Source organism: Neodiprion lecontei, chromosome 6 (assembly GCF_021901455.1).
Source record: "Neodiprion lecontei isolate iyNeoLeco1 chromosome 6, iyNeoLeco1.1, whole genome shotgun sequence".
NCBI lineage: Eukaryota > Metazoa > Arthropoda > Insecta > Hymenoptera > Diprionidae > Neodiprion > Neodiprion lecontei.
The window spans coordinates 30,792,698-30,814,886 of record NC_060265.1 but is presented as its reverse complement, the minus strand read 5'-3'; the positions used below and the strand labels follow the sequence as shown (position 1 = coordinate 30,814,886).

The following is a 22,189-nucleotide window of genomic DNA, read 5'->3' as shown; positions in this document are numbered from 1 at the left end:
TGAAATCGGGGAGAAAATGATCGCCGCTTCCGATCCGCTGGTAAGTTTACTCAGTTTGTTTCTTTTAGGTTATGTTATGTTAGGTTGGGTTATCTTTGCCGGTCGTATATTGCAAAAACTTTGAACGTGATGTGAGCTATAATACGTTTCAGGTCCATTCTGTATCTTAGTCGATCCAACTTGAAAATTATGCAAAAAATTATTTGTGTTTTTACAAATATTTCACGATTTCGTTTTCTGCCATGTTCGTAGCAAATTCCGTATCGTACGATTTCGTTCACGGCGTTTTAAACTGAATACTTTATTGTACTTGCTAACTAATTTCAAATAAATAAATTCCTTATCATGTTTCAAGGAATATGTCCCAGGAGGACGACAGACGATCTTGCGGCATCCAGGTTCTGTCGTTGCCCAGCAATTGGCCAGCAATCAAACTGCGCCAGGAGAGAGTTTCATTTTACAGAGGCTCAGTCAAGTGAATATATCAGAAAAAACGCCTGTAAGCCGTTGAGTATTTTTGAAGGAATTGGGAAATAAAGTTAAAATTATACTCTCTTATTTGAAACAATTAACGAAACATTCAATTACAGCAAGAATTCTGGTCTGTTAGACAAAACAAAACTTACGGCGAAGAGGAATTGTACTGCTCAGGAAAAATTGCCGTTCACTCTAAAGGCAGCGGGTCTACGAGGTCGCTTCAAACTTCATACTCGTGTGACAGTGACATAAAGCATGCTCTTTGGTGTGTGTTTCACTCGACTACACCAGAAAATGTTCCTAATCAACCTGACTTTAATGAGCCTAGCGGGAGCCCCATTGAGTGTATTTGTCTCCTGGATTCATATAACCTGAAGGTTTTCACTGAAACTGGAGAAGACTATGTATCAAGCTTACAATTTCAAGTGGGTAGACAATCTTCGATCTGTTTGGAAAAATTTATCATGTGAAAATGTAAAATATTTCGATTTCATCAATTGATTTAGGTATCATCAGTTTGGGCTACGAAGTTTGGAATTTTGTTGGAAAAGTTCCCAGCTCCTACCACAGTGTCGAGGTAATTATACTCGTAGCTATGCAAATTAAGTCAACAACAGTACATGCTGTTACATTTACTTAGGTATGCCTCTTTGGAAGCGAGCAAACTGGCGGCGCAAAATGAAAACCAATTACCCACAGCATTTTCTCTCAAGCATCCGTTGGACGAAATTTGTCCTCTGCTGCTGAAGCACGGTGAATATTAAATAAATATGGAACTGATAGTTAATCCGAAGTTAGTAATGTTATTCGAACTACGCAGTCTGGGAAATATCGTAATATTCCTCAATTTTAGAATTGTCTCCAAATACAATAAACCGTAATAAAGCAAACCATTCTTATTTTTCGAAAATACAATTACTTTAGAGTCATTTTGAAATTGCAGCGTAGTAATTTTTCCCAATGTTTCGTTACGTCAACGTTACTAATTTCAACTTCGTAACTAGTTTCAGTATACACTTACTGTTAATATTATAAATTAAATTTTAATTTTTGCAGGTAGTCTCTCGTATATGTGCGATTCGCATCAGAAAATAGTGTTTACAAGTTCTGAACCATCGCTAGCTGTTGTCTATGATACCCGTACTGGCCTACATTCAGTTTATAAAATCCGTAAGGCTTCGTCTGACGAGTGTCATGTCGTTTGTGGCAATGACACTACACCTAGTATTATTTTAAATCACTCTGCAACTGGCTCACCTCTTAATATCGGTAGCAATCTTTCTACCAACAGAAGCTCTACTAGCAAAGCTCACGTCAGTATTTTTGGTGAGTTCATTGGTTTATATGAAATATTGAAAATGTCAATATCATCCTTAAAAATGTCTTGTTTTGTGCCTTTTCTACCACTCCCAAACAGGTATTCCTAACTTGCAATCAAGTGGTATTGGTATGGGTATTAGTTTGGCGGGTGGCGGAGTAGCAGCCACAAGCCCTTTTGCATCTCGTGCGGCGTCATATACGACAGGCTCTGTCAGCGGGGCATCGCCTTCGCAGCAGCAACATTCAAGATCTCAGAGTCCGATGGCTGCTATTTCAAGATCTGAATCTCCCACGACTTTCTCTCCGTTATTGGGAGGCCCTAGCAGCTCTATAGCTCATCAAACTAGATTACATCACACAGTGATGGCAACGATTTTGGGGCAGTCGCCGAATAGTCCGAGTAGTCCTTGCAGTAGCTTGCATCTTCAAGATCCCATGGCCAGTCCTAGTAGGCCTCTGTATCCTGAACTTTGCCTGGATCACGTATGGACAGAAAATGTTGGAGTTTCAAAGTGAGTATTAGTGTTCAAGATCTTGTATCAAGTGTCGAACCCCCTGCTCTCCTACCAATCCTCCTATTTTTCCCGATATCCCATCTAGGTCTTACCTGTGCTTGCAGTTCCTTTGGACCTTCAATCAGAAGTGAGTTTCTGTATTAACTTTGTTTTGGCCATAGTTTGGAATTTAGAAGCAAATGTATCCACCCTGAAAAAAAATAATGATCTCAGTGATTATGATGTTAAGAGAAGTAACAAGCATATCTTACTCCGCTTTAATTTAAGGGATGTCATATCTGGACCTGCATCGAAGGTTTTATTGACATCGGATCTTGTCGGTCAAAGTTATTTGGGATATTTAGTACCGAATAGATCTCAACTGTTTTTGGTACGACTTGAGAAGTCAAACAAACAGCAACAAATTATTTTCGGAATGGTTACCAGTATAGTTGCAAAAGATGCTGTCAGTTTGCCGGTGAGATTAATGAATATGATTAATTCAAAACAATTCCATATTTTTCTCCATGTCAGCACAAATTTATATTTGGTATAATTTGTTTTGTACCTATGATTTTTCAGAAACTTCACATGATTGTGACGGTAGATTTGTCCAACGGAGTCGCACTTTATTCCGGAGTGACCTGCGTAGGCAAGGTTCATATTGCTGGAGTTTTGTCTCCTCTGTCAAGTTCGAACTACTATCTTCCAAATTTTGCCCAAAAACTTGGTAGCTCTCCATTTCCACGCAGAAGTTCATTGATCAAGCCAAATTGCCCAATGTCACATGAATTAGCTAAATTCGACGAAGGCTTACATTTGCTCAGTCCAGTTACCAGCACGACCTCAAGATTGCCTGTTATGCTAGAAAACTCAATGCTAGACGCGAGTTTACTTGCTCTCAAAGAGGCGGTATGCAACACAGTTACTCTGGAATACGAAAGTGGAAAATTCTTCAGAATTTCTTTGCCGGAGGCCAGCACATCTTCTCTAGGTATAGAATATATTGCCTTTCCTATATTCTTGAAGGAAGAGACGAATGGATTTGTAGACGTAGCTTTCGGAATTTTTTTACAGTTACAACATGCTTATCAACTCTTCGCAGCGTACTGCAGCGAGATCTGGCAATGCAATTATTGGTAAAGTGGTACGGCGCTCGAAACGCGCCTGGGCCTCAAGACTTCGGACCGACGCAAGAATGGAATCTGTTTGTGGTAGTCCTACTCACGCTTTTAGGGTACGACGTGGACAAAGTTCCGCTTGTTCAAAGCGATTGCGACAATGATCAGCCAACGGGTCACAATAGCCCTAGCGTTCTTCCAAAGAAACAGAAAACTAATGATTCTGGATCAAATGACGACTGGCTTTACCTTATGAAGTCTACGGAGCAGAAAAACTCTCAAGAATTCGTCTTTGATACCCTTGGTCTTGCCAAAATGAGAGTTATCTCAAAATCGATGGATGACCAAAGGTGTAGAAATACTGCTTCAAACACCCCAGCAAAAATCAATTCGCAAGCTATTCTTTTTCCTTACCTCCCATTGGTCCTATTTTCTCTTCACTTAGTCTATGAAGATCTCAAATTAAATTTGACTATGTCAGATAGTCTGCCTCTGCTGGTTCGTTTTTTACACCAGTTGAGTACTGACCTCAATTTCAGCGCGTTCTCACATCATTATTTCATTGATTTTCCGAACATTTGTCTGCTGAATAATAGTAAATCTCAAATCGGTATGTCAGATCTTCAGAAGATCACTCCTCCTATCTACATGCCGATGAATCCACCAAATATATTCAAAACCTTGAGTCAGTTATTAATCAGAAGAGATATAGATCCTTTTCCTTACTTGAGTCAAGTTAATGTACGCACGAAGAACATAATTCAATTGACAGCGTTAATAACATACGGGAAAGAAAATTCTGGTTTACAACTTGAACAGTTTACCAAACTAGTTGTACCAGCTGGAAGTCGTATTGACCCTCAAGATCTTGCTAGTAGGCAAGAGAAAGAAACACCACGAAGCTCCAATTATCTTGGGCCAGAGAAGGCGGTTCTGCTGTATCATGAAATGGGTTAGTAGAATATGCAGTGACTTTTTACATTTTATTAGTCATTTCAGCTTGTGAAATATTTGCATTTTTACATTGTAGGCATGAGCTGTAAAGATCTTGAAATCCTTCCACCCGGAGTTTCGTTATTTTTGAATGAAGCTATGCACCAATGTAGGGCAAGACCACCGTCTGACTGGCCAACGTCCGTGTACGCATTGATTGATCGTCAAGATTTGGCGGCATTGGAACGACATTCGTTGCCTTTGAATGTTGACTGTCACATGAATACGGGTAAAAGTTGTATAGTTAAAGATCCGGAGCAGGATGACGGGATGGAGTTTGACGACACTGTAAGCTAATTCATAGAATTGGCAGCCTGAAGATCACACCGGTTTACTTTATTTAGAGTTGACTCGAACGTGTTTCTAAATGATTGCAGGTTCTTAAACTGAGGTTCAGCAAAGATCACAGGGTTGCTGAGGTGAGAAGGCTGTTGAATTCTTCAAAGCCAGTAAGAATCGCAATTGCTCAGCGCCCAGATGTAAGTGATCATGATTTTATCGAAGAACAGGAAAGGCATTTACATGCTTTGTGTACCAGAACTATGGCGCTTCCTGTTGCCAGAGGCATGTTTACGCTGAGAACCTCAACACCGATCATTACCGAACAGCTTCCGGTGCCTCGTCTCTGTCTTACAGGTGAATATTAGTTTTTGTGATGTAATACTGATCTTAATATAAGGTACCAGAAAATACTTATGTATGACATCTGTTTAACTAACTATACGTTAAACTACATACTGATTAGGTAAGGCTCCTCCACGTGGTACATCAATTGAGCTAGCACATATAGACGTACCGCCAAATATGAATTTGTGGCCACTTTTCCACAACGGAGTTGCAGCGGGACTCCGGATTCACCCCAATGCGTCAAACATTGACTCCACTTGGATAGTTTACAATAAACCACAGCAAAGTGAATTTGGTATTGAGCATGCTGGTTTCCTTATGGCACTGGGGCTGAACGGTCATCTTAAAAATCTGGCTCCCTTCAATATGTACGAATATTTAGTCGAGTGCCACGAAACAACCAGCGTAGGCCTTTTACTTGGCTTATCTGCATCCCACAGAGCCACCATGGACGTTTCCATGACAAAGCTTCTATCTTTACACGTTGAAACTTTGCTACCACCTACTAGCATCGAACTTAACGTGCAACAGAATATTCAAGTCGCCGCACTAATGGGCGTTGGTCTTGTGTATCAGGGAACAGCTCACAAACATATTTCTCATGCACTGTTATCAGAGATTGGTGATTATCACATTTTTGTTTCTTTATCTAGCTTCGTATCTGTGTTCAGTTACTTGAGTTGGAAACTCGATTTTGATTTCAGGAAGACCTCCCGGTCCAGAGATGAAAAATTGCGTTGATCGCGAGTCTTATTCATTAGCTGCAGGCTTGGCCTTGGGTTTAGTTGTCTTAGGATGCGGAGGGGGGTCGGATTTGTCCAGTATTCCTGACACTCTACACTACTACATGCTCGGAGGAAATGTGAGGCCTCTGACTGGTGCGCAGAAGGACAAATACAAATCGCCCAGGTAATTTTGCATCGAATGTGGATGAAAAACCTATTTGATAATGAATATTTATTCAGTTATCAGATCCGGGAGGGGGATTCTATCAACATAGATGTTACTAGTCAGGGTGCAACGGTGGCGCTGGGCTTGATGTATTTTAACACGGGAAATCGGGCTGTTGCACGATGGATGCAAGCTCCAGAGACGCAGTTTCTCTTGGATTTTGTTAGACCGGATCTACTTCTGCTGAGAATACTCGCCAAGTCGCTTATTCTATGGGATGAAATTCAGCCAACCACCTCTTGGGTATCTAGTCATGTACCAGAGATCGTTTATCAGTACAGGCTGCAGAAACCAACACCAGAAATCATGCAAACCGTGGATTTGGAGACCATGAAGTAAGCTAACAAATTCCGAATTATCATCATGTGATGAAATGAAATTCTGACAATGGGAAATTCAACTTACAGTTTACATATTTGTGTTTTAAATTTAGCCAAGCGTATTGCAACATTATCGCAGGCGCCTGTTTGGCATTAGGTTTGAAATATGCAGGATCGGCGAACAGGAATGCTTTCAAGACGCTGTATAATTACGCACAAATATTTACAGCGCTTTCGCATAAATCAATTGCCGAACTAGCTGGGAAATCAACAATTGAAACTTGTTTAAATGTCATATTGTTAGCTGCTGCGACTGTGATGGCTGGTACAGGAGACCTCCAGGTAATTCTCAACGTCTTATCTGCGGCATAGAAACTCGGGGTAGCATTGTAGTAAATAAATTTATATCTGTCATTGATTTCCCAAGATTCTCAGGATATGTCGATATATAAGAACTCGGGTTGGTCCTGCAAGCAGTGTCGTCACGTACGGCTCGCATTTAGCAACCCACATGGCTCTTGGACTGTTGTTCTTAGGTGGTGGCAGATACACTCTCTCTAACAGCCCAAGTGCCATTGCTGCGCTTCTCATCGCTCTTTTTCCAAAGTTTCCGACGCACAGCAATGACAACAGGTAAAACGTCTACGATTTGTCATGTTGGCATTAATATTTGCAGATATTTAATTTCACAAGTAAAAAACATTTGAAGAAAATTTCAATAATGGTGAAAATGTATCTTCCTTAAACTAATAGGTATCATTTGCAAGCATTGCGCCATTTGTATGTATTGGCCGCTGAACCACGTCTGCTTCTACCGAGAGACATAGACACGGGTCGTTTATGTTATGCGACTGTACATTTAACTTTTCAATCGGACAATCTGGCCAGTGGTCAAGAGGTTATGCTAAGGGCTCCGTGTTTGTTACCAGAATTGAATAGTCTGAAAAGAGTAGAGCTGAGGGATGATAGATATTGGAATGTGGTGTTTGAAAAAGGACAGAATTGGGAGCGTTTAATGAATATGTTGGAGAGGTGTGACTTCGTTGACGTTAAGCAGAGAGCCGGATGTCTGTCTTACCAGGAAGATCCACATGTACGCAAAATCTGTATTACTAATCTGATTTTAAATTCAAGCGTTGAGTGGTATGGTTAAAAAAAAATTAATATTTTCCAGGGATTTAGAAGCCTAGTAGCAAAAACATTGACGACTGAAAATGTTATCGCTTGGGCTGCAAAACCGGAGAACATAACGTCATTTACAAACGATAAGACTGTACTGAATATAGTGAAAAATTTTTTGCAAGGACTGACTAAGCATAAGACAAAAAGAATTTCGAGACATTCTGAAACTGGTAGAAACTCTAGCAAAACAAATTCCAGTTCTTTAGCGCAGACCTCGGGAAGACTGTCCGGTTATTCGGAGGATTTGGACGAAAAAATGGAAGTCACAGAATCGTCTCACACTTCAAAAAATCTTTCGGAAAGGTTACCAAATGACCATAAAAATTCTGAATTTAACATCTCCGAGCGGCATTTACTCCAAACTTTTGCAATAGTTGCGTATGAATGCGTGGTCAAAGATAAAATAAGTCTGCTGCCGCTTTGGGTAAATTTGCTTAAAAGTTTAGACGTCATTGGGAGACAACCCAATAGCTATTTGGTTTGGCAAATAAAACTGATTGCCATTCAAGTATTAGAGAGATCAAAAAATGAAGGAAGAAACTTGTTGCTAAGCTCTGAAAGTGCTTTGGCAATTAAACAGAAGACGGCCCTAATTATGGATAGTTGGGAACCTGGTAAATATTTATACATGTATCACAATTCCATTTATGTTAGTGTTGAATCTCAGTTTTGATCAAAATATCCTTCTCCTTCCTACAGATTTAAAGCCGCTGTTGAAGGAATATTTAACTAACGGAATTGTCGAAGCAAACTCCGAAATGCTAGCGAGGCTTACCGCGTATTTAACATTTTACGACCTGCCTTATCGAATAAATAATCGATCTGCCGGTAATTATTGGCATTCTGCTATTTGAATTCTGCGTACGTATGTTCTGCTGGGTATTTTTGTTGACAATATTGGTTTGATTCTAGGTGATGTTTCAATGTTCGATTTACTTCTAGATCCATCGAATACCCAATTACCAGCTAGTACATTGCACAAGTTACACAATCTGCTAAGGATAGCATAGGTATTTGATTATAATTTCGTAAACACATCCTCAGTCGTTCTATACTATTAGGCGATACATAGCTCCCGGACTATGTACTCTATTTATTTTTTTTACATAAATAAAAGAAAATAACGTGAAAATCATTGATTTTATTGTACATACATTCGAAATAATTTTTAACTTGAACGAATGATGATTTTTTATCTTGCAGGATGTCTGTCTCTGTATCTTTGAGTATTTTTTGAATAATTTCTGGTACACATATCTTCTCTCGACAAAATGCGTTTTAAATCAGTATCAGCGGAGGATGAATTATTGTCAGAGTTCTCTGTTTATTAATTAAGTAGTAAAATACAGCAATCTACATGGAAGTAGGTAAAGTACGAAATATAAATATAAATATAAATATAATTTAACTTTGCACAAGGATCTTACATTACTATACAAGTTTCGTCGTTGACTACTTATAATACAATGCACATTGAAATGTATAGTAATATAAAAAAGTATTCTCTTTCACAACCGATCAAACTAGGGGAGTTCTCCTGTTCTGTTTTCTTTTTTAAAACTAAAATTACATTCAGCCTTTAGATACTTTTGTTAAAGAATGGAGATGATAAGCATGGGTAAAAGAATGTCGAAGATCAAGTCCATGAGTGTGAATTTCCAAACAATAACTTAGTTATTGGGAGAGAAAAAAAGGTGTGTTTAAAAATAACTTCGCCTTCTGTAAAACTCTTCCTCATGTACAATAGGATGACCAGTAATTCCGCATATCATTCTATCAACGAGTGCGCCAACACTTGTGTAACAGTAGAAACAACCAGCCAGTATTCCTCCAAGGTGACCGACAAACGAAGCGTTTGGCACCAACAGGTGTATCAAAATCAGTTCAGCCCAGACAGCAAATTTGCTCGGGACTCTGAAGCCTCCAACGTCGCGCAGTCTGTCCTGTTCCTCGCATATGCAGATTACCTTAAGCGCGAACAAAACAGCAGAGAATCCGATGGCACAAGACGTGTAATAGCCGTAGTCTCCGGTCACCTGAGTCAGGCAGTAACCCAAAGCAACGTACATGGAGCTGCAGGCAACTGACAAGAACGATAACAGCATAACGAAGTTCCCTGTTCCATACTTGTTCTCCAGAGTCGATCCTTTCAGGATAAACGACACCATGTTGTAGTACAAATGCATGTCCGATCCATGCTCGAAGTTTGAGAGTATAAACGCACGCCAATTACGATACTTTAGTATCTTCACACATGATATACACACTTGGTCGGCGTTCCATGGTACTTTTATCACTCCCATGTACAAAAGTGTCTGAAAGAAACAGAGTGACGAGGTTCAGTCAGGTAAATCATAAAAAATTATACGAAGTGGTTAAAGTCATTGTACAAAGTTTTACCTGTCCTATTACGCCGGCTAAAGTGGCTGGTGGTATCTTGTCGATACCAAAATTTATGGCCTGCATGCAAAGTAAAACTATGCCGTACTGTAGGCCTTGTCGTTGCCTCTGGACTGGACGCATTATATATTTAATTATCCGTACGTGGTTTCCTTGAAACTTTCTTTGTTTGTTTACTTCCAGATACCGATGGGGCGATAGAACTAGGACTTGTTTATCAGACCGAACGCGCGATTTGGGTACACGTCGAACACTGAACAATTTGACGTTCCTGATGTTTTCATCGCCGACTTCTTATTGCCATACTATCAGCTGATTCAGAGGCCCTTTATGTGTCGTCTGCTTTTCGTGAATATTCTTCATGATTCCTCCACCACGTGGACTCCATTCATTGGCATGGGAAGTGGCGGTACCAAGTGTGGTTATCGGGAACTAGATTTGCCGCAACACGCCGTCGTGTAATGAATTTTCGTAATTTTTCATTACTCTTATCCTAATATTTTGCATATTTTATTATCTAAACATCCGGAATGTGTAAAAAGATGATCCAATGTGAAACTTTAATTACAATCGACTTGGATCACTTGAAAACAAAAATGCCAAGCTCGATCTCATCGCATCTCGTCTCATCAAACTGAAACGATGATTGTGAACCAAATTGAAGATTTGAAATTTCTGAAATCCCGCAACGAAACAACTTGCATTCAATTAATTTTGTTCCGGTCAATTACACTCAATTCCCTTCCAAATGGAAATGTGCTTGCATGAAAATTGCAACGATCGATTTATTCATTTTAGTCTACTTCAACACAAAACTGCGTATGATGAGTGGAAATTAGTACCAAAAAATACTTTTTGCTTGTTGCAATAGAGACTCATGTCACATATCTACGCACAGAGTAATTTGTTTGAATTTAATTAACGCGCTGAATATACGCAATGTTAGCGTCAATCAATTTGAAATATATTTAATTTTATTTTCGAATGCGAGCTTTATGAATATACATAAAATTATATTCATGGAAAAAATGTACGCGAGATCGATGAATATCGTAAACAATCTCCTAAACCTTGACGAAAAGTTGGAACAATACGTAAAAAATGCCACCGAGACTATAAAAATATTCAATTTGTAGAAGTAACGGAACAGGTTCGCAAGAACTTGACAACTAAAATTGGAATTTAATCCGGTGGTGGTTGAAGTTGGAAACCCAAGAGGTGTAATTGTTTGATCGAAGTTACGTCATGTGATGTGACGGTTAGCAGAAAGAATTTCTTACCTTCATTAGAATTCTCGTTCAAAGAATTTAATTTTTTCTGGAACTGGAAAACGTTGTATTTTTTTCATTTTTGCTTTTCTTGACGCTGCTCTTACTTACGTCTTTCTTCCACAAAGCCGCGGTGAAATCACATCTGTATCGGTAGGCAGAACCGCGAAGATGAGACGAAGAAGGTCTTTAGTGCTTCTGATGACACGGTCGCAGTTGTTGCATCAGATTCTAGTTTACCTCAACTCTATAATAGAGACACGATTCCAGAACGTGTAATGCACTCAGGTGCGTTTCCAACATGGTAGCATTCTTCTGTATTCAATGTTAACTATGTTTTTTCTAGTTACTGTAATAGATTTCTATTAGGTTGGCGAGTAGCCTTTTTTGTTTTTTATCGGACTATGTAAAGTTCCCGATATATCGCGATATACGTATTAAATTACGCATCGGAAGGTAGCATCTATGAATTCCTTGGGAAACTCATAGCGCAGGAAGGAGATTGGCACGTGAACACCTCGTGTCTTACCGGTGGATTTATACTATGTAGTAGAGAAAACTTCAGATTCGGCGGGCAAGGTACATGGCCGTGAATAAACAACTCGCAGACATTTTGGTTCCGCTTACGTGATTCGGGTCAGGCTGCAAAAGCTTTCCATAAAGATTCTGGTTTTTTATTCAGCTGTTGTAGATATACCCACGACTGTACATTCCGGTTGCGAAAGAAAAAACACGAATGTTGTAAACGTTTCAAATTTTTTTAGATTTAATTCTCCATTCAATTCGCAAGTATAACGATACGCCTTTTCGTTTCACGATTCCTCGTAACATTTAGGACAGAAATATTCGAGGACTGATTTTGCTACTGATATTTAATTATAGTATCTTATTATGCTGTGCGTCGGTGATGCTACCGTATGATAGTAATTAATACGTCAGAGTGGAAGATTCCATGTTCAGTCGAAATTTAAAAGAGCTAATATTCACACCTGGCACTTTCTAATGGAAAAAAACTAAAACTAGAAATACGGTAACGGTATGTATTGAAAAACCTTGTTCTCTGTTCACTTCTGTACCAACTGCGTTTGAGCTGGTTTTACGGAGATGAAAATTGGCAATTCCGTTCACAGTCTACCCTCTTGATTAGTTTGTAAATAAGTAGATATGTGAATATCTACTTCAACGTATGTTCAGTTAACAATTCGAAATTCGAATTTAGCTCTACAAGGCGTGTCAATTATTTGTTGTTAGAGAAGCTCGTATTAGGAGTCAATCCTCGGCTTGCAAACTCGAATGGAGTCGAAACGTAATTAAGGCAACGATAGTGAGACGGGAGAATAAAAGATTTACAATTTTTCCTGTCACCAGTCTATGACTGCAATATGACGTAATGGGATAGTATCACTAGTTTCAGTTAAAGATAAATTAGAAAAATTTTATCAGTCGGTTCTGCGCGTCGTTAAGTCCGGAAAAAAAAAAAAAATGAACGGTCGATGTATGTATGAGAAATAAAAATCAGTGATGGGAAAGTGAAGGTTTCAAATAAATTTTCTACGTACATACATAAATATTTCTTCCGCGTTCGGTATATACGATACTTGGCATCATTCACACGTAAAATTTGTGACCAATCAGGAACTCGCGTTGACCTTTAAAATTTATAATCCATATCTTGCCAAGTAGTACATCATATAAAATTTGTTCCCAGTGTTATTTTTCGTAAATTTGTCTTCCAGATCTCAAGACTCGTATCATAAATTATGAAAGCAATCTTTTTAATATTGCAGCGTCCAGCAGAGTTTAGCACAAATATGTTCTTTGTTTATGATCGTCATTTTGTCCACCGCCTCAAGGCTCCTTGTATCCTAAGGGAAAAAACGCTATTTTCGATATCGAACCCTGTATATTTTTATTTCACAATCTGCCAGCGGTCGAAGGACACAACGGGACCCATCGGCGAACATTTCGGTCTGTATCAATCGCGGTGACCTCTCTAGGAATTCCTCTTACCGGGGATCGGCCGTCTTGGGAAGGTGGTGCAGGTCGCAAAGACCGGACCGAAGTCGGTGGGGACGGCTTGGGTAAAAGCCGAGGGAACAGCGGTGCCAGGTGTAGTCGCAACTTTGCGATTCACTCAGCAGCTCTCTTCGAAAACATCTTCAACGGTCTGTAGATCTCTTTGGTCTATCGACGATACTGATATTATCATTTAATTGGAGTGTGTGTTAATTCCCCGAGGTTATCCTAGCCACATGTGTCCATGAGGTGCAAAGTCCTAGATTGCCAAGGCAACTCACCAACATTCCTACCCAGCGTAAGGTAAGCGGGTAACACGGTCTTTAATCCGACTAGATTGAAATAATCAAAAGAAAAAATAAATTTTTTTTAAATGAAAAAAATCAGAGAAGAATAGAAAATGGATGGTAAACAGGTGACTAGATAACGAACCAAAAATCACTATTAACTGCGGAAATCGAACAAGGCGTGCGTTTAGTTTTCAACGAGCTTACACCGTCGCAGTGCAAAAAAGCGTAACGTGACGTGTGGACCGAGCAGAAATGATAGCTGGAACCAGTTTTCTACCTTTAAGCCTGTTGATTGCATATTTAAATCACATTAACTGTTTTCGATGACGCCACTCGTTTACCAAGAAATCGTGTCGAGCGTTAAGAACGCGGGGCAAATTTGAATTCTTGCACCCCGTCCGAAGCTGGTTTGCGTAAATTGTTTTCAATGGAATTTAACGTATGCTTATCTCCTTTGTTATAACAGGTTAGGCAAGAACCTTCAGACTAAAAAAGGCAGCCGAAGGGGTAATGCTGGGAACTGCCTAGAACTACTCGTTCTAGTACATTTACACCACGTGCCGTAGGGTGAGTTTCGCCATAACCCCGCAGGTCCTTATTTTCACGATACAAACACCGTATTCCCAGCATCAAAATGACGGTTTATAACCAGAGAGTGGAATCTTGAGCGGATCGGCACTCCTGCAACCGCTTTACTGGTCTGTAGGATTACAGTCCAGAGCAGAGGTTCTCAATCCGAATGCATAAATTTTCGCGATTTCGAGAGCGTTGAACAATTTCAAACGAAAGAGAATTTAGGTCAGTACGATTATACGATTGCAAACGAAAAATTGTCTTTTGGGTTGAGCACAAATGCGGTTCACCAAGTGAACTAATTGGGGTCAAACTTCGTTTCTAAACATAGTTTCTAGAGATTTTCCGCGGCCCCTCCAACCGGTCTTCCGGCGTGTTTTTCTGTAAAAAATTTCAGAGTAGAAAAACCGACGGTAGTATCTGGTCCTCGTGCTTCGAAGATAGGTATATATACATATATATATATATATATATATATATATATATATATACGGGTTCGTTAAGGAAATCTCTGGCGATGTTCTCGCTATTGGATAGAATTTGACAGAGACTTGCTGCCGAAATAGTTAGACGTCCTCGGATTTCACGTCTGGGTGATTTTTAACGTATTTTTTCTTTCTCACTCTGGGGAAACGATGACTGAATGATTTCCAAATTTGTTCTATAGCCCGTAGATTCGGAGGATTTTGAAAGCGTTCTGTGTATCCAGCTGAATCAGCGAAACGACTTTTAAATACCTTGAGAAGCTACGATCTGCGAGTTTTTTTTTTTTGTTTTTTTTTTTTCCTTGAAATCCATTTTTATCGCTTCTAATTCGATGCATTACAATTTCACGCAGAAGTGAACTCCGCGACCGAGAAGCATAGTACATCGGAGCTTCCGCAAAATTGTCAACCACAGCAACGCTCGCAACAGCTTGAATTAATCACATCGGTGTAATCGGGGTCGAGGTAAAAACAACGAGGTAAAATGGTCTACAAGAACTTTGACAGCTCCATCGTGAAGGGGCCTTACCAGGAAGTGAGGTAAATAAATAAATAAATAAATAAATAAATGAATAAATAAACAATCTCCACGATTTTCGAATACCTTGATCAGTATAAAAACACCGAGACTTCCGTTTACGATTTGAGCATCAGGTTTTTCACCTTCCCACTCGATTCTCGATCAATCCGGAATCGCGTCGATGGTAGGCTCTACGGATACACGCGTACTTCTTGAATCTTACATTTCTCACGATCGTAAATACAAACGGGATACGAGCTGGACTTTACCGGATTATCGGAGACTCCGATACTGTGAGGATTAATACAGCTGTAGCTGAATGTAAAAGAAGAATCTATTCTTTTGCATTACGTGAAAGTGACACGACGGTTGATTATTTAAGATCTGTACGGGATAATTGACGTTTGAAGACGTCGTTTTTGAAAAACTGTAATAACTCAACGTGATGTAATAAGCACTGAAAAATTTGTGCCAAGTCTTACATACCGTGATATTCGGGGATAATTTATCCAACTGGATCAGCTGTTTACGCTTTTGGGCGCCGTATTGCCTAGCCACCGCAGCGGCTTGAATATAATAGATTTTATAACTGATTGAGCCAAATGTTAGATGCGATGTAACCAGAAACATTTCGTCCGGATATTTTGACGATTTTTTATTCTTTTTTCGAACGCAACAGGAAAGGCCAGGAGCAAGTGCGGCAGCAGTCTTCGCAGGAGCCGCCGAAAAAACCGGCAGCTAACGAAAAGTACGGCGCTTGGGGTTCGATTTATAAGGATAAAAAAAATTTCGTCAACATGCACTGCTGCTAATCGGAACGAATCGCATACAGCGATGGAGCTCGTGTTCGCCGCCGTAATACTGAGTAAATTAACGTCAGTATTAGTACGTAAAACGGTACAGTGACGGACGCGATCGCAAGAGTGGAATTTTACGCTCGTACTTACTAACCCAGCATCATAAAATCCTTATATAATATGAGTTACTTTTCAACATACCTACGTTTAATAATCCAATACGTTAACAATATGACACTTGTATCGTCGTAAACCTATAATTGAAGCGTGGAAGCATCGATTGACATATCCGAATTATACGATGAAGGATTATACATACAATTCAGCCTACGTCGTACTCTTGGGCAGATTTTAAACACCTGTACATGTATCTTTTTATTACATTAATTTAAGACTTTCTTTATACATATGGACTAACAAATTACCGTATAAAGGTAATGTGATATTGTCTCTTGCGAATAGTGGAAAAACAAAAAGAAAACGAAAGTAAATAAATTATTACAATTGTCATTTATAATATTATGCCTGATATTTTTTGGAAAAAAATTAAAGGAACATTTTTGTATTATTTTTAGCCGTCACTCTTAGCTGTGGCTTATGTCTTGAAAATGTTCGTCAACTTCGTTTCGATAAGCTAAATTTTCGTTTCATACTTTCGTTAAATGTTCAGAGTCCTCGATCCCCACTTATGAAGATTTCGGAGAAATCGGAAACCCTTGGGAATCGAGAATGCAAATACCTGCAAGCTGCAGCGTTTATTCCAGTTTGCGGAACTGGTTTCTTCTCCGCTGCTTGTGCGTATTAAATAACTATTCCAAGAGACAGTAACACGCGAGCGCGTGCACTGTGGGTGACAATAAAACAAATATAAAAGCTTATACACCATTATTCACAATCTATAATAATCCTATCAACACATTAATAGTGACTGCATATGAATATATGTATATATACTGCGATTCAATTGTAAATATATACGTAATTCTACTCGATTATACGTGATTCATAAAAATATTCGGAACCGGGATTATAAATTTCTTTTTTTTTTTACACAATTATTATTATCGAAAATCTGTTGATTACACCTTAGTCTGAACAAAAACAAAATTTGCTCGCCATTGTACGAATCGTACGACGAATCGCGTCGCAGCTTCGTACATCCAAGGAGTAGCAAAAAAATGAAAAGTAATTCAACAATTATAAAATTAAAACAAGGACAGAATTACTGTACATTTTTACATACGAGTAGGTAAAAAGTGAAGGAATATTTATTCTTGACATAATTTTTTTCTTACTCCTAAATTGAATACGGTTCTTCAACGTATAACTTGCACATGTATTACGTACCTGTGCAAGAAGGATCATCGACCGAACTTATTCTTCTCATCATGAATCATATCCATCGGCTTACAGGGGTTGTCTTCGGAGGCGGCTTGTGCCCCGTGACGTCAGCGAGGGCGGATTAGGCGGAGTAACGTGAATCTAGGCACAGACACGTGCGGACGGTGCATCTGCAGCGTCGAAAAGAAAGCTGCTCGGAGCTGGGGGGAACCACCGCTCCAAAGAAAAGTCAAAAGAAACGTCGACTCTGGCTCGGGAGGGTGGTTCCGCCGGATATACCGTACACCGAGAAGGGCATGGGGAGACGACGCCCAGAGGTTGTTGCACCCTAGGCCGTAATCTGCGATCCTCCCTATTTTCGAACCCGGGTCAAAGCCGGGCTGCACGGGGGACGAGAACCCCCCTGATTCCCCTCGTTGCGCGAGGTGCTCCCTTCCCTGTCTATAGCTACGTTTTATAAACAATTGTACATGCCTATACCTACAGGAAAAACAATCGAGGACCCCTATGGGTGCCGGAACGACTAGCTCCTTAGGTCATCACCCTTGAACGTCAAAATTCTATCTATACGTTTCTGCGTGCTTTGCGTTTTTTGAATGATTTTCAAAATTCGCTGTACCGAAGAAGAATTTCATAAATGCATTAGATGCAGGGAGATATTTTGAGTTTTTTTTTGCTGGCTGCAGTTTTATCGCTGCAAAAATATGCATTTTTAAATGGATATGGGTCTGATCTTTGCTGAAATTTTTTTTTGTTCCGATTCGCTCAGGTAGTCCAGGCTCAAGATCAGTATCGAGCTGACTCCGTAAACGAGACGATCAGTCAGCCGACGAAAAGAAGGTCATACGAAGCATTTCTGTGATGTGATTATCACAATTCGCGATATGCAAGGTAAACTTCTTCATTCGACTTCTTGCAGTGAGGATCGTTGGTAAATGAGACTTAATCCATTAAATTTGCTTTGTGCATTTGTCGAGTCAGTGTTTAACAATTAAGCATTGAGGTACAGAATTTAACGTTTCCTGGGTGCATACACTGATTTCGTCATATTACTTTTATGATTGGGGGAGCATTTTCCTAAATTCTGTCATCATTAATAATGTCGAAAAAAACATTTAGAATAAAGATATTACACGAACTGAGATTCGTCGCCGCTATCATTAGCCGGAATCGAAGACGCAGGGAGGCTGAATCAGCAGCAGTAGCATCTTTGAGATGGTGAGAAGGTGCGTATTCGTGTTTCTAACGACGGTGAAGCGGCTCATTCCGTCAGTCGAATAATGTCGAAAAGGGAAAATTTACGCTCGACTGGTAGACGCGACGCCGGGCGTCCCGACGTCCCGACGACGGTGCCGCGTTCCTCTGCAGGCCGTGTTTTTGGGATCGAGTGACGAGATTTTTGGGGGCAAGCGCAGAAACGGGCACCGGCGAAGCTTGCAGTCGACGTCAGTCAGTCGGGTTCGTCGCAGTGCTCCGGTGGATGCGTAGCTTACGGCGTCGCGACGGCGAGGAGCTCCGAGTTTTGAAGATCAAGGGACGCCGTCCGCATCGCTGACACCCAAGATCACGCTTACGCTTAACACCGCGGGCTCGAGTTCTTGACGTTGAGGAGAGAAGAACACTCGACGCGATTCGGAAGAAGAGTTAAAAGATTTCCTTCGTCGACGCCAAAATTATGAATTAAATTTTATATAATTACGGATCGGATACGAATCAAACGACTGAAGTGAAATTTATCCTCAATCGTAAAAAAACCCGACAGATATATTTCACGATAAGATAAAATTGAATTTTTCTACAAATTTCGTCACGCATACTTATAGGCATATCTTATACGCGTATAGTTTTATTTATTTATTCAACTTGATCCGTCGTAATTATTTGTGCCGCAGTTCATGGCCGTACAATATACATTAGGTATTAAACTTTAAGCTCGTAATCATTCTACTTACTATACGCATTGTTTTTCAATCAGTATCGGTATATACTGATTTATTTATTTATTTATTATCCATCTTCCTCTTTCTATCGTTCCTAATATATTCTATGCGTTTTATATAGTATATACGCAACACCGTACATTCGTAGAACGGCAAGGGCACTCAGCGTGCAGCTCCATAAAAGTCCGTCATTCGGTTAACAAATTTTAGATAATTAGTGTGAAGTGTGCAATACGTGAAGTGTTATGCAAAGTCGACGCTCGGGAAAATAGATCAACAGATAAATAGAGTAAAGAAAGAAGGATACTAGACGACTACGGACAACGAACGAACGGACTGACGGACGGACGTGCGAAGAACGCGAGACAAGAGAGGAGGACACACGACTATTTCGAGGCTATTTCGAGGTGAGTGCACTAAACTCTCCTTTTATTCCTCTTGTATTTCTTCCTCATATTATACCCACATATAACACGTATACTTTTACTTTTTATAACTGCTCGACTCCTATATTTTCTGTCGCAGGTGTCGCGCGTGTGAATCTCTTAAATTTCTCCGGCTTACAAAACCGTCTTCTTAGCCCCCATAATTCTTATTTCTCATCTCGGTCGGATCGAAATAAGATCCAAAAGTGCGGCATGAGTGCTATAGAAAATATGTTACTTTCTCGGTGCAATTTCGAACGTCTTTTTTACAATTTAAAATAATTTATACCGCAGTTCGACTATTATACGTTTAGGGAATTTTTGCGCACTCGAATTCATCAGTGAATTCCGATCGTTATAAGGCAACGATGAATTTCCATCTCATTTGACGACACGTAGACCGGTTGCCGATCGCTCGCTGATATGTCTACGGCGATTTACAGATTATGGAAAGTTTGCCATTTAACATTATACCTCGCAACTATAATCTACCGGTCGTACTACTTCTCGACAGGTTCTCAGCCCCGGCTGACCGTGGCGACTCTTAGTACTCGAAAGTTACGAGTCACAATATCCGTTCAGTGATCAATTATTTCCTCGGTCGACGCGGTTCAGTCAAAAAGTGATGCCAAACCTCGACGGATCAGGATAAGAAACTTATTACGATTGCAGTGTCCTGATTACTTTGCCTTTGCTTTCGCTTCGCAATTTTTCCTTCTCTTTATTTTTATTCCAACTTCCCCGCCCTCTTCGACACACTCTAAACGCACGGGATTTTGAAACAATCGTTCAGATGTATACGAAATTTGTGATAAATGTTTTTATTTTATTCTGCAAACGGACATGGTTTGTTCGTCGATTCGGAAATCGAAATCGAAAGTTTCATACATAGTAAACTTGGGTGAAAGGGGTTTACTTGCGACCCTGGTACTTGCTGGTAGAGACGCTTTGTATTTTATGCCTTGTTCTCATTTCGGACCCACCGCAGGATAACCGCGGAGGACGTAATTAGCCCGAAGAACGTAACGCGCGGGGCTAATGCAGGAAGGAAGTAAAGAGAGTAGAGAACGGATATCCGGCAGGTCTCTTCTGTGGCTCTACGGAAGTTGGAAGACGGCATAAATTTGTTTCCACGCACGGAAACCTGTGTACCGAGCTCAGTAATCATCATTTTACGTCGATCGTTAATCACTTCGCGCAAATCTGCAGCGATGACCCCGCGATATTCGTATGGGTACAATAATGGGGGTCCCGATGCACTTGGCCCACTAATCGCTCCGCGGATATTATCGCCGCGTTGTCGACTCTCCTTCGCGTAGCTATGCATACTCGCTCCTCCTGTAGGTAGATATAACGCACCTATGTGCCATGGATACCGGTTCTAAAATTACAGACGCCGCGCGTAACGCTGTACGACGGAAGGGCGGACAGAGAGAGATACAATTCTTGAAGAAGTGTTTTAAGAACTCGTACTTCTTCGTCTCCCTCGTCCTCCTCCTCCTCCTCCTCCTCCCCACCTCCATCCTTCTCGGTGAACCGCTTTCTTCTCAACTGCCACTTTTGTACTTCTTTTCACTTCCTGCATCACCAACGTCACCGACGGAGAATCTCTCGTGGTGGAAAAATTTCTAATGATATATGAATTATAATTATAATTATACGTGTATTCAAATCGTACAAGGATCATTCTAGCGGAGTATATTTGTGTCTAAAACGAAGCGGATATTCGTATAGGGAGATTGGGTGACAAATATCAAGTGATATTCGGTGATGTTTCGGAACTTCGGCAACTTTTGAAAAGCGATTTTCACCACTCGGCGGCTGTTACAATCATCCTTCCGACAGGCGGTTACTCTAGTGTTCTATACGTCGCGCGGACGCCTACATTTACATAGCGCCCATCTAATAACGCAATTTTTTCTTGGCTGTCATGCGAGGGAGGGTCGCGACCCTCGACCCCGGGGCTAAACTAAGAGGGAAGTGGTGACAGAACGGCCATTACGGTGGAAACAAAGCGTTCCTTCCGGGGTCTTAAAACCTACCCCAAAACCTCGAACGACGCGCGCCTCGCGATACGCGAGCTAAGTTTAAACCCCTCGGAGCTATACTCGAGTTATCGTTAGACCTGGGGGGCTGACCTCAGGGGGTTGGGTTCGTAAATCGCGCCAACCCGTTGACTGAGGGCACGAGGGAAAAAATTACTGAGTGGCGGGCACGCGTCTCGCCGTAGACCAGCTATAGGGAGTAGATTTCCTCGACGCGTTGAATTATGGGGTTGAAAGAAAAATATCTGCATCGTACATATGCGTGTAGCGGCACACGCTGAAGATATTATCTTCCCTCCACTCCTCGTGTCACGTGTGAGTTTCTTTCGTTATTCCAACGTTCATTCCCCCCCGCCGCCCTGCGGCCTTTCTTTTGAAAAAGTGTTTATAATCGTATCATCAACGATGATTTGGGTGAGAAGAACTGCAATTACAAGCCGAAGACGTAACAAAATTTGCCGTCTCGATACACTTAGTATTCGATATTTTCTTCAGTGAAACCTCGCGTGTTTCTCATTAACCTACTGGGTGAATGACTGTCAGAGTTATTCTGCGAAAAGTCTGTAGTTAAAATTTTTTCTAAGTAACAACGCGGATGCTTTCC

The 22,189-nt window shown here is 40.5% G+C and overlaps 2 protein-coding genes and 2 long non-coding RNA genes across 4 annotated transcripts; 2 read left to right on the top strand and 2 right to left on the bottom strand.

Annotated features, from left to right (window-relative positions):
* Positions 1-16: 16 nt before the first annotated feature.
* On the top strand, positions 17-9,162 carry LOC107226731 (anaphase-promoting complex subunit 1). The gene is made up of 22 exons (XM_015667638.2): positions 17-40; positions 356-499; positions 591-902; positions 984-1,054; positions 1,118-1,230; positions 1,534-1,803; positions 1,895-2,309; positions 2,580-2,769; positions 2,874-3,285; positions 3,369-4,364; positions 4,443-4,693; positions 4,783-5,041; positions 5,151-5,654; positions 5,737-5,941; positions 5,998-6,318; positions 6,417-6,645; positions 6,731-6,936; positions 7,057-7,396; positions 7,478-8,099; positions 8,185-8,313; positions 8,398-8,495; positions 8,689-9,162. The coding sequence occupies exons 1-21, from the start codon at positions 17-19 to the stop codon at positions 8,493-8,495; spliced, it is 6,111 nt and encodes a 2,036-aa protein (XP_015523124.1). The 3' UTR covers positions 8,689-9,162.
* LOC107226743 (rhomboid-related protein 4) lies at positions 8,790-10,021 on the bottom strand. The gene is made up of 2 exons (XM_015667650.2): positions 9,886-10,021; positions 8,790-9,800 (listed from the first exon to the last, which is right to left on the bottom strand). The coding sequence occupies exons 1-2, from the start codon at positions 10,006-10,008 to the stop codon at positions 9,186-9,188; spliced, it is 738 nt and encodes a 245-aa protein (XP_015523136.1). The 5' UTR covers positions 10,009-10,021; the 3' UTR covers positions 8,790-9,185.
* A 253-nt stretch (positions 10,022-10,274) lies between these two features.
* LOC124295074 lies at positions 10,275-13,350 on the top strand. The gene is made up of 2 exons (XR_006904964.1): positions 10,275-10,343; positions 13,082-13,350. It is a non-coding gene; the product is annotated as an uncharacterized LOC124295074 (long non-coding RNA).
* LOC124295073 lies at positions 13,291-13,711 on the bottom strand. Its single transcript, XR_006904963.1, has 2 exons — positions 13,602-13,711; positions 13,291-13,501 (listed from the first exon to the last, which is right to left on the bottom strand). It is a non-coding gene; the product is annotated as an uncharacterized LOC124295073 (long non-coding RNA).
* Positions 13,712-22,189: the final 8,478 nt, after the last annotated feature.

Coding starts and splice junctions, on each gene's coding strand:
- LOC107226743 (XM_015667650.2), bottom strand. CDS start 10,008: ATGCGTCCAGTCCAGAGGCAACGACAAGGCCTACAGTACGGCATAGTT. Junction 9,801..9,885: donor TAGCCGGCGTAATAGGACAG/GTAAAACTTTGT, acceptor TGTTTCTTTCAG/ACACTTTTGTACATGGGAGT.
- LOC107226731 (XM_015667638.2), top strand. CDS start 17: ATGATCGCCGCTTCCGATCCGCTG. Junction 1,231..1,533: donor TCCTCTGCTGCTGAAGCACG/GTGAATATTAAA, acceptor TAATTTTTGCAG/GTAGTCTCTCGTATATGTGC. Junction 8,100..8,184: donor TATGGATAGTTGGGAACCTG/GTAAATATTTAT, acceptor TCCTTCCTACAG/ATTTAAAGCCGCTGTTGAAG.